A 12129-nucleotide genomic window follows, 5' to 3' on the forward strand; every position below is an offset into this window, starting at 1 on the left:
GTAGTTAACTTGTATAGGTTTTCCTTTCTGCTGTCTTGGAAGCTGTTAATGCAAAAAAAATATATTTCTAAAATAGTTATAAATCGTAAAAATTATCAAAGGAAATGCTGACTTTTGTGAAGAATCATTAAAATTAAACCCAAAGCTCCTGTCATACCTAATGTCTAGCTTAAAGTTAACGTTTTGGGCTGAATCTTCTTTTTGTTTAGAATTTGTCTATCTTTCTTTTCCCATAGTATTGATCACTTAACTATCCCTTCACGTTGTGGCAAGGGCTTACTGCACCGAGTCCCTGAAGTTTTTGATTGCTGGTTTGAGAGTGGAAGCATGCCTTATGCACAAGTCCATTATCCATTTGAAAACAAGAAAGAACTCGAAGATGCTTTCCCTGCTGACTTCATTGCTGAAGGCATTGACCAAACCAGAGGATGGTAATTTTCTGCTGCTTTTTATGTGATGATATTGCCTCGCATCTATTGCCATGCTGTTAGATCTGGATGATCCTTGAATGTTGTATAGATAAGTGTATGATTTCTTTTTTACAGTAAAATTCAAGGTATTCTAAAGCCTGGTGACAAAAATGTTTCAGAAAGACAGCATGTTAGCGAGCAGTCGTCTTGGCTCTTGTGGAAAATATCGTTGGGTAAGAGGGTAGATCTTTGGCCTGGTAAGGAAGAATGTCAGTAGCTGAACTACCATAGAACATGAGTTATCTACTAGAAACAGCAGCAATTGAGTCAGTTGAAATGGAAGCCAGTGTTTTGAGGATTTCAGACCAATGTGTAGGCTAGTAATTTTTGCCCCCTAGATTAAATTGAATTTTGGGTTTTTATGAGTAGGGAGAAAACAAGTCAAACATTATGTTGTGAATACTTTATAGTTTACAAAAATCAAATTTCCTAACTGTAAACTTAATCTGCTTAGTTTATTCCTCTCTGGATAAATGGTTTTCAATCATTGATGAAAATTGTTCTCTGATCTCAGATTTTCTGAGTAATGTTCTCATACATATATGCATACATACATACAGTTTTAGTTTTGGCATTTTTAAGTGTTTATTCTATTTTTGAAGTTCGAGGTTGGCTGTGAAAACTGACAGGTTTTTAAGAGGAATTTTTGTGTTTTCTAGATTAGTGCATTTGACTATGTACCAGTAGAACTCTTCCATCCAGTAACTTGAGGTATTAAACTAAATTCCTCTGGAGCACAGTTGGCACCTCCCTCCGCCGCCTCCTCTACTCCCCCAACAAACCAACCCACTGAAACAATGAAGTAAGAGGTGGGCTTTTGCACATTTGTGAAGTTGAGGGCGAGGTTTATACATACTCTCAAAGCCAGGAGGATTGAGTAAGGAAACATTTGGGGCATGATACTAAATGAGAATAAGATCCACGAATCTAGCAAAAGGTGTCTTTGCTTTGCAACCCCCTACATGTGGTGCAAAAAACCATCTAGGTTCTCAAAACAGAAGTTACATTTGCAAGTTTGGCAATTAGAGAGGGACCACCTAAGTCTTGCTTAGCGGGACATGGACTCCTCGTGGCATACAGAATACTTTTCAGAATATAGCTGCAACTTACCTAGTTAGTGCTATGCATGATGTTTGTAATGGGTCCTCAAAGCAGTACTTCACATAGGTCAGCATCAGGGCAACCTGATAAACCTGGTTAAAGTGGCCTTTTACATATATAGTGACCTATTTTTGTATTTATTTTTCCCAAAATAGGCCATCTGTTTGTGTTGATCTTTAACCTTGTGCTCTCTACAGTTGTGTATCACAGCTTATTAGTCCTGGTGCTTTTCAGTGTTAGTATACAGCTAAATGTTGTTGAGTAGCACGAAGCCCAGCAGTGGAGGGACGCGTTGATCTCATTTGCAGGTTGCTATTTTGGGCTTGCTGTGCTTCAGGCAGCGTTGGATCTGCTGTAGGCAGTGAACCCTGTGTTTCTTCATTTACTTGGTTTTCTTTACTGTTGCGTATAGCATGTGGATACTGTTAATTTGACAAATGCTGATTTAGGAAATATTAAATGGAATGTTATCTCCTTTATTATATTTAAATAATACCTGTTTCACTTTGAAGGAGTGTGATAGGTTTTGTTTATCTGGGAGAAAACCTGCTTACTCTGCAGTAGCTGTGCTTTGGGGACTGGAGGAGGTTAGTACAGTGTTAGAATGAAGAAGGAATGGAGAAAAATAGCTTGAAAAGTTGTAATACTAGTGATCACATGTATTAGTCTTTCTGCAGCATTGTTCATTATGCCTACAAAAAGAGAAATAAAGACTTAGCTTTCTCTCTTTCTTATTCTTTCTTTCTATCTGAAAAAAAATTGTGCAGTTTTTTTTGCTGATTTGTTTGTTTTTAGAAAATCGATAAATAAAAGAACATGATAAACAAATATAAAATGTATGCAAAAGGCATGGTCAGAAACTGATTTTCTCCCTGTTACACCTTAAAAAGATAAAAGGGCATTTTTTGTAATTTAGGTGCCAAAAAATGCAAACAAAAAATTTTGACAACATGTAATCATTCTTACACTGTGCAGGGGAGCTATTGAATTGTAAAAGTTCGACAGAATTAAAAATGGCTTGAGGTTTTTATGTGGATACAAAAATTTATTCCTGGTGGTTACAATTCCAGTAAAAATATAGGAGGAGTGATCAATTTTAGGTTTCAGGGTTTAGCTATTTGAGATTGGGATGTCACAGTGGATTAGTGTGTGTCATATCCTTACTGCAGTTTTTTAGTGCTGCTCTCCTTTGAAGCATGTGTGGGAGACATGACAGATAAGTCTGATCTCATATGCATCCAATGAAGCTCTCTAATGCCATTAAAGAATGCATTTGTAATACACAAGTTGGCCTTTTTTCCTTAGTAAGCTGAACAGTTGAATTAGTGAAACAATTCAGAAGATTGGCCCTGGAAAAATAACAGCAGAAGTCCAAGCTGATGCTGATGGTGGCTGTGGTTGTAGACACACACCCGCTGTGCTTCATTTGGAGCCCACACGCTTGTGGTGCGTGCTGTAGGCGATGTGCAAATGGAGACTTTCATACCACACTCTGCAGCAGATTGCTTTTTGTTTTTAACATCAGCATAAGAGCTAATGTAAGCCTTCACGGTACCCAAATCTGTCTCTTCTGTTTGTGGGTGGAATATCAAAATGCTTGCCTCAGTCAGGCATGGGGAACAGGCTGCCCAGGGAAGAGGTTGAATCGCCATCCCTGGAGGTATTTAAAGGACATACACACATGGTGCTTAGGGACATGATTTAGTGGTGGACTTGGTGGTGTTAGGTTTATGGTTGGGCTCAATCTTAAAGATTTTTTCCAGCCTAAATGACTCTGTGGGTCTATGCTTATACCTTTCCCCCAGTGCTCGTGCCTGTTCATAAGCTGGTGCGTTGGTAGCAGCTAGTGTTCTGTGATATCCCAATGAGCATTTTTGCTTGGTGAAAGAAAGAAGGAATTAAGATGTGAGATGGTGGGGTTTTCTTGCTAAAAGGTAAAGCTGTCTCAGGTGGTTCTTTAGAAGGGTTCTCATTCTAAAACTGTTAGGCTTTTAGTTACCTTTTCCTAAGTCTTTGGAAAAAATGAGGATATTTTGAAGAGAATACACATGTATCTCTCTGCTAGTATGACAGTGCTATACCATAGGCCTAAGTGAACAACCAGGTGGTAAGTTCTGGAGTGTTAAGAGCATAGTACTAGAATTTTTTATTATTATTTTTTTTCAAGTGTTCTTTATAAAGTGTTAAGATTCCAAATGAAAATGTCTTTTTTGTCAGGTCAGAGACTGCAGCTGATGTGAAGTGTGGATTGGTAGGTGGTAGAATGCTCAGGAGGTGGAGGCCTGGTGGCTTCTGTTTGAACAGAGAAGAGGAGAAAGTCGAGGGAGACAAGGGGAAAATTGTGACCAAGGTGATGAGCTAGGAGAGTGATCATCTTAAAATTTCTGTATGGATATGGGAGTGAGCTGAATTATATTTGTTAAGGCCAGAGGAAAAAAAGCCTTAGAGTAGTTGGGTTGTAAGACACTCAGTCTGGACAGATTGGTAGGAAAGGCTCTGTCTCTGTCTATAGAGAGATGCAACAAGATTGCTAGTCGTGGTCAGGATGTGGTGGCCTACAGGGAATTCATAGTTGAAGGTTTTTGGCATGAACCACAGGATTATGAATTTAGTCACAACTGTTGAAGAAAGCAGAAAACAGGGAATGCTTTCTTGCTTTGGGGGGAGTGGAAGAGGAGGGGAGAAGAACAAAGAAGTGGATTTCTGTCTCTGTGCTGTTAATGGCGTGTTTTACTATTTTTTTGGCTGGCAGCTATATATCTGCAAGGACAAAACTAGAAGCAGGCAGATTTGCAGTCTTATAACAGTCTCCAACTAAGGCACCTCATCGCTGAGGCTGGTTGGGTTTGGCAACACAACATAAAATTTGTGAAAAGTTCTTGGATGTATTTTTTTCAGGTCCCATAGGAAAACTGTACAGACAGACTAAGACAAACAGTGTTGAAATGTCATCTTAGTTGCTTCTGCTTTGTTCTTTTTAACTGCAAATTCACCTGCTCTAATATGAGAATTTGCAACCAGTTTGCAGGAAGTGATGGGGGTTTATCAATGAGGCACCTTCATACTAAATACTGAAGTACTGACATGTTTGTAATGAACTGGCAGTCTTGTGGGCTTGAGGTGCTGATCATCTGAGTAAACGCTCAGATGTTTGTGTTTAGGGGTTTTCTTTGTTGAGAATTAAGGTGGGGATTTTTAGTGTATGGGTGTGTGTGCAGGTGGAGGAGTGGCAGTGCAAAGTCATGAAATTACAATGCAATTTAATAGAGTAGTATCCTGCAGTGTAAATTAAGGTGATTTAGAGAGTTAAAAGCCTGAGAGATAAGCATCAGGGTTGTGATGTATACCACTTAATAAATGCTGTAATGCGCACAGTAACCTTCACAGAGCCCTGGACCCTCAACTGTCAGAATAATGCTTTTGCAATTATGGACAGCTTTTTGATAAGAACTACTTTGGAATATATAGATGGACTTATTTTTCCCTGCTAAAAGTGTTTCTTGACTAAATCTTCATGCAAATGCATAGTTCTAGGCATAACCTCCTGTGCCTTATTCCAAATGAATTAGCTTTTTTATAATCATCTGCTGTTCTAAGGTTGCTAAGCAATCATTGGTGTGATACTCATTTTTAACCAGGAAGGCTGTGGCCCACCCTCCAGTTATTTTCTTAAAAGTAGCTGCCAGCAGTGCAGTTACAGAAGCTCATTGATACCTCCTTTGGTGACGGTTCTAACTCCTGGGTTTGAAATTATTATTACACCATCTTGCACCTCCCCTTAATTTCTCAGATACAATCATATAGCAATATATTGAACAATAGGTGCCTGTACTTGCTCCAGCACTAATGTTTTAAGTGTCCTAGACAGTTTATAGAGTTATTGTAAACACATAAAACGGTGGGGGGAGACGGGGGACCCCCTACTACCCTTGGTTGTGGAGAACACAGACATTCTTGTATTTTCTAGTGACAGCTAATGTAACCAGCAAAGTTGGTTTGATGGGTAGGAAGCTCTGCTCACTTTTCCTACCTTGCTGTTACGCTCCCAGCAGTAACGGCTGTGTTGTCTGCTAGGCCGAAGAATACACACATTCACTCTTCCCCCCCCTCCCCATCCTGTTTGCTGTGTTTGTTGCTGACTGATTCTCTGTTCAGAGATTTACAGGGAGCTTGTTCAGGGACAGAATTATCTGTTTTGTATTAAAGGGGAAACTGCTACAATTTTCTTCTTCATGTGCTTCCTAATGCTTACTGTTACAGTTTTTCAGCCTTCTTAGACTAGCAGGTCACAGCTGAGCAAACAGCACAATATGCTACAAAGAGTAAAAAGGTCTACTTAGAACGAGCTCTTCTCTGAGTCTGCCACGTGAATGTTCCACATACATATGCTACAGTAAAACAACAGAATGGAACTTCTTTTGCAATGAAAGACATGCAGACTTTAGCTTGGCGTATCCACAGTGTCATGCTTATGTTGTCTGTTGTTTCAGGTTCTACACTCTGTTGGTGCTGTCCACTGCTCTCTTTGGAAGGCCTCCTTTCAAGAATGTCATTGTGAATGGCCTTGTTCTTGCGAGGTTTGTATATCAGTCAGTTCTTTCCGGAACAGATTTTTAGTCAAAGAGCATTTTGGATAAGCCCCTGCGAGTTGTAAATTAAATCTGAAATGGACTTTGGAGCTGTTAAGACTTGCAAGGGGGATATTGGTGTTGCAGGAGGTAAGAGGCACCTGAGAGTGTGAGGTTTACACATCCCAGCTAGCAGTTGCACTAGGTTTTTTCCAGCTGGATTAGCTCTTCCTAGAGAGAGAGCAAATGAGTAACAAGACAGAATAGGAATTAAATTATACCTGTTATAGAGAGTAAAGGAGATTATAAATCTAGTTTCAGATGTAATTTTAATTAAGTTAATTATATGTTTCCCTGTATTTTCAAATAAAGCTTTTTCAGTGGGCTGGAGGGACTGATGCAAAACAAGTGTGTCTTCCCTCAGCTTTGGTAGGGAAGGACAGATTTCCTGCTTAGTTTCATAAAATGGGAGTCTCTTGCGTTGGGGTTTTGGGTTTTGGGCTTTTTCCAGTTGCTCTTGTGGGTTCAACAGTCATACTGAAATTATGTGCTAATATATAATTATGCCTATGCTACCAAGAAGATAATAGGACAAAAAAATTAAGCTGGATTTGAGGGGCCTTTTTTCTTTATCAGTGTATTACAAGAATTCTGGAAATTTCTGCCTGCTTTCTGGTATTTTCTAGTGATGGCCAAAAAATGAGCAAGAGGAAGAAGAACTATCCTGATCCAATGAGTATTGTAAATAGTTATGGAGCTGATGCACTAAGGTAGGATTTGTTTAATTAATGCGCAATCTGATATGTTAGCTTTCTGTTCATAGGAGACATTCACCAGGAGGCCTTCTTAGGGGTTTTTGACAATTAGCAGTAGGAAGAAAGATAATTTTAGAAACTTCTGGAGCACTATGGCAGCCAAATAACTGAAAGAATGGATGACTCAAAAGAACTGGCAATAGTTACAGTGTCTGGACTTTCTATACCCTTTGTCCTATCTCCCTTAAGGCTGGTAACGACCAAAGCTAACGTGCTGCTGGGAGGGAGGCCTTTGGTCAGAAATGCGTGGCCCATTTGTACAGAATGCTTCCCCTGGAGCCATCGCCGGCTGCTGGGGCAGCTAATCATCTGAGTTGAGCCAGTGAAAATTTGAATAAAATCTTTGAGAACAGCGCTATTAATTTACTGTTAAATCATTTTAGGGAAGGATTAATGTATAATGCACAGAAATGTATGTTTGCTGCTCGTACTGTACATTTTCTAAAGAGAAAGCATTTCATTTTTGTTGATATAAGTATATAATATGTACCTGATAGCAGTGAAACCAGAAGAGCAGAAGTGGAGCAGCCTAATGTGTATATATAAATTGTTCTGGTCAAACACATTAAACGCAGTTCAAGTGTTTCATTAAAAGCATACTAATGTATAAACGTAATTATGCAGTCACCTGGTACTTAGGCTAGATGTGCTAACAACATGCATGAAGTGTTACCTTGAGGTAAAGGTACAATAAAGACGTTTTAATAACTTCGGGAGTATACTACTTACAGGTTTCTCAAGAGCCCTGTAGTTCTTGGTATATATAAGAAAACTTACATCTTACACATTGAATTGTATGTTAAAACTATACATGGTAATGGTTGGGCTTTGGGAATGAAAGTTTGATGTACCATGTTTTTTTGTTTGAGAAAGGTGATTGTTGCTTGTTCTAGATAGTTTAAAAAAACAAACAAATGTGAAGTTCCTTTTTATTTCAAGCTTTAGCATTTAAAAGACCTAGTAAATTATCTTATATATGTTTACAGTGGAGAGTTGGGTGGATTTCTTAAATTTGATCAAGATTGTTCTTTGCAAATGGTCAACGTGTATTAGCAGAGTATCAGTGAATTGGTAGCTGGAACGATGTGAGTGAAGAGGGTTGGAGTTACTCTTATTAGAAATTTCTAAATTGCAGGTAATGGTTATGCTGGAAAAGATATGCCTTTTTTTATAAAAAAACCCAAAAAATATCAAACACCAGAAGTTACACTTCCATTATGCATGTTTTTTTATATCTAAAACGCTAATTCATTTTTCTGCCTGTGTACTCATTCTTTAATGTCACATTTATTTATACATACACCCACACAGAGAGTAAACAGCATTGCAGACTAGGCTCATTTATGGAAGGAGCTCTGTGATTCACTTGTCTCTGCTTATTCACTGAAGCGCTTGATGTGTTCTGTTTATAGAAAAAGCTACAACTGAGGTTTTTTTTCCTTGGCACTGCTTCCCTGCAGAGTTACTTTAGCTTTTGCAGTACACATATATATATTTTTTTTTAACTACAGCTTTGAAGTATTCTCAGCAGTAGCTTGATAAATAGATCAGCAGAAAATACAGATAGAAGTTGTTTAAATGAACATGGAGTTGAATGGAAAGGGCAAACAGAAGTTTTAACAGCACAATAAATTTAACAACCCAACTTCAAACTTCATGAAATTTGAATCCTGTGTGAAATCTGTAAGAATGGTCAAAAACAGTTAAATAGTATTTGCAAGCCCTCTTGCTCTCATATATCCTGAGGTAAGTGTTGCTGTTAGAAGTGGATGTTACATTCTCCTCTCAATCTGTTCTTAAAATGAAGAAGAAATAACGGTGCCACAGACTACTGTTTTAGAGACATGAAAGGAAGGTTACTTCATTGTTTCTCCTACGTTGTTAGAAAACTTGATAATACTGGCTTGATTTGAGGACAGTTTTATTTTCTTCCCAGTGGCTAATATCGCTAGGTGTAACAATTGACAGAACTCTTGCTTCATTGGGTGTCTTATTTCTCTTTCCATATAATAGATGTAAGTATCTTTGCATTGGAATAATTCAGGAAACTACTGGTTTTTTTAATATTTACATATTGTAAGGCAGTGCAGGGCTGCTATGTTAAAAAAACCCCCAAAACTCAACAAAAAAACCCACCCAACAACAACAAACCCAAAATAAAACTGTAGCCTCGGAGAGCTACTTTTTTCTATAATATCTCATGCTAAGAGCTATTTTAGGAAGTTCTCTGGCAGTTTTGGAAGCAGGTGCTGCCGAGGTGTGTGCTGCGGGGCAGTGTAGCGGGTCCTTCCCTCACAGCCCTGGCTGGGTTGTGTTGCTGCCCCCTCAGGAGGAGAACTGGGGGCACTTGGAAGTAGTCGTTGTTCCAGGTGAGTCCCAAACTGGTAAAAGGCCTGGAGTAGCTGGTGTCCCCTGGGGCCAGACCTGCTCTCGTATTCAGAGCAAAGTTTTGTTTGACTTCTGAAATAAATAATGAGTAATAAGCACATAAGTAATCATAATGGTAGTTTTGGTTTCAATACGTACTTAGAAATTTTGGTTTCATGTAAGGACTTAGTAGTTCAGTATTAACGCTTAATTGTTCTGTACTTTCATGAATTTTAATTTAAATTCAGATAGGTTTAACTTTTTTTCAATACAGTACTGAAAATACCCATTTCTCTGCTGCGTTATTGTCCATTTACTTTGGCAGATCTATTTTTTTGTGTATTCATTTTTATGTAAGAAACCTTCTCCTGAAGAATTTAGGATCTGGTATTCTTCAATGTGCTGTGTCAAACCCCATTAAGATTTTAAAGCCTCCTAAAGGAAGTGCCTGTAATGATATCTTAGTTTAGAATCACAATTTAAGAAGTTGATAAAATGTGAGAAAATGAGTTAATAAACTTCTATTGAGAAATGCCACAATATTTTTAAAAAAATACTTAGATTGGTTTTCATATTTGGAAAAGTAAAAAAGGTGTATCTAAATCAAGTTTGTATTATTTTTTTTTATATCCGCAAAAGACCTGGTTTCTTTTTGCGTTAACTTCATAGATACCAGTTTGTCTCCATGCACAGAATATTTGTTTAGGGAAGAAGATGGGATAAAGTATAAAGATGATTTTTTTGCAAACTCCCGGCTGGTGAGGAAGCTGGGGGACACGTCTGTGTCTCTCTGAAATGAGGAACAGTTAGCTTGAGAAAGAGTGACCTGAGGACGATGTCCCTAGGCAGGGTGGATTCTCTGTGTAGGTGAACCCCCTTGGCTGAGGTGGGCACGGTTCTGTGAGGGGCTGCTTCTGACAGAGGAGTCCGCATCACCTGAATCCTCAGCTTCACTCCTTCAGAGCTGTTTCTGGAGCCAAGGCACATTTGTGTTGGTGGGAGGTATAGCCTTTGTCCTCTTCTGGGGGTGTTTTTCTTGAAAATGTTAATTTCTGCTGTTTTACTTTGGTTTGCCTATTTTGCCTTGCTCCTTAGCCCCATGTTTGTGATGGACCCAAAGCTTTTTATAATTGAGGAAGTTAACTAGACGGAGTAGAAGAGTACTGTGTCATTGTCAAGAAATTAAAAATATTGCCGAAACAATAGGTGCCATTCTAAAGATGAGCACTAATTCCGTGCCTCCACTGCTTGTTTTATACTGCAATAGCATCTCGGCATGTGTTATCACTTCAGTTAATTTCTAGAGTAAAAAAGAAAATTTCTATTCAAATTCCCTGTGCAGTATCCTAAAAATAATCGTGTAGCACTAGGAAGTAAATTGTTGTATGTTCAACACGTTATGTGCTTACAATACTGTCTTCCTTCGTCATTGGTGTGCAACTGCTCCCTTGGCTATCTTTCTCCTGCTGTGCAGCTCTCTAGGGTTTACTGTACGTTTAAGTGCGTTTCTACCAGCATATGTAGTTTTAAGCTTTGAACTATGGTGTTCTTATTTTGCAGGTTATACCTGATCAATTCCCCTGTGGTAAGAGCAGAAAATCTGAGATTTAAGGAGGAAGGAGTAAGGGATATACTGAAGGATGTCTTCCTGCCCTGGTACAATGCATATCGCTTTCTTGTTCAGAACATTCAGATCCTGCAACATAAGGTACAGATCTCTCGAGCATGGAAGAGCAAAATGCAAGGGGCTTTGTGCTTTTTCCACTGGTGGAGTGAATTAGCATCGCAGAGAAACTTAGACTGTGACTCTGGAGGTCATCTCATCTTTACCTCCTTGCTCAAAGCAAGGCTGACTTCAGAGTTAGATCAGGTTGTATATACTTGCTGTTCATTTCAGTGTTGTTTGCTGTTAGTACCCTGTTTTACAAAGCTATAATCACCCTGCATCTTTTTCTTCTTGACCAAGCTTATATAGACAGGAGGAGTGGAAGGTGGAGGACTGTCGAGACATAACGGCTATCATTTCTTGGATTAGGGTGCTCTTGATTCCCTTTATTTCAAATAAATGTGATGCTATTGCATTCATACTCTTGAAATTAGAGAACAAGATAGGGACTTAATTTGTGGGGTTAATAAATGCTAAGAAATTCTCTGCTGCTAGTCACCTTGCTGGGAACACCAGTTATAAGCCACATACCACATGTGCTTGAGGGAATCCTTCTGAAGTGGCCGTACTAAGCCTAGGTGGTTTCCTAGTAATTGCCTTATCAGTGTTTGTGTAGTAGCTTGGAGGCAGTAGGTGTCACTCATACTGCTTTGAGTGCTGCTTTTTTTTTTTTGGGTTGTTTCTGTTACCTCGTGTCATGTAGCCAGGCATGGCTACATCACAGGAAGGATGCTGTCGGAGAATAGCATCTGGACAGCAAGTTTCTCTGCAGCAAGAACTTTGCTTAATAGCATACAGATTTAACACAAATAGAACTGCAAATAAGTAAAGACAGTTATTTTCAGTAGCAGCTGCTGTGACAATTTCTTGAGCTAACTCATTTACTGAAACTTTAATTATGAACCTGCATAGAAATGTTTAACTTGGGAATACTCAATACTGAATACATTAGCCACAGCATGAAGATTGCCTTCTGTAACATGACAGTTCATTTTTTTAAAAAGTTAAATTTAAATACAACTTTTTTTTTTTTAAAAAAAAAGGAATGGAAAGGTAAATCATCATGAAAGCAATAGTGCTTTAGACTTGTAGATTACATTTGAAGCCTGCTAAAAAATGCTGCGTGAGTGACATGAGTTTCT

The 12129-nt window shown here is 38.7% G+C and overlaps 1 protein-coding gene across 2 annotated transcripts in view; it reads left to right on the top strand.

The window, feature by feature from the left end:
* IARS1 (isoleucyl-tRNA synthetase 1) overlaps positions 1-12129 on the top strand; it is a 118924-nt gene that overhangs the window by 61533 nt on the left and 45262 nt on the right. For both annotated transcript variants that reach the window (XM_037386412.1, XM_037386413.1), the window contains exons 17-20: positions 237-431; positions 6062-6148; positions 6826-6909; positions 10882-11029. In XM_037386412.1, the coding sequence (XP_037242309.1) occupies positions 237-431; positions 6062-6148; positions 6826-6909; positions 10882-11029 (514 nt within the window). The remainder of the gene's footprint in view (positions 1-236; positions 432-6061; positions 6149-6825; positions 6910-10881; positions 11030-12129) is intronic.

This window comes from Falco rusticolus, chromosome 4 (assembly GCF_015220075.1).
Source record: "Falco rusticolus isolate bFalRus1 chromosome 4, bFalRus1.pri, whole genome shotgun sequence".
NCBI lineage: Eukaryota > Metazoa > Chordata > Aves > Falconiformes > Falconidae > Falco > Falco rusticolus.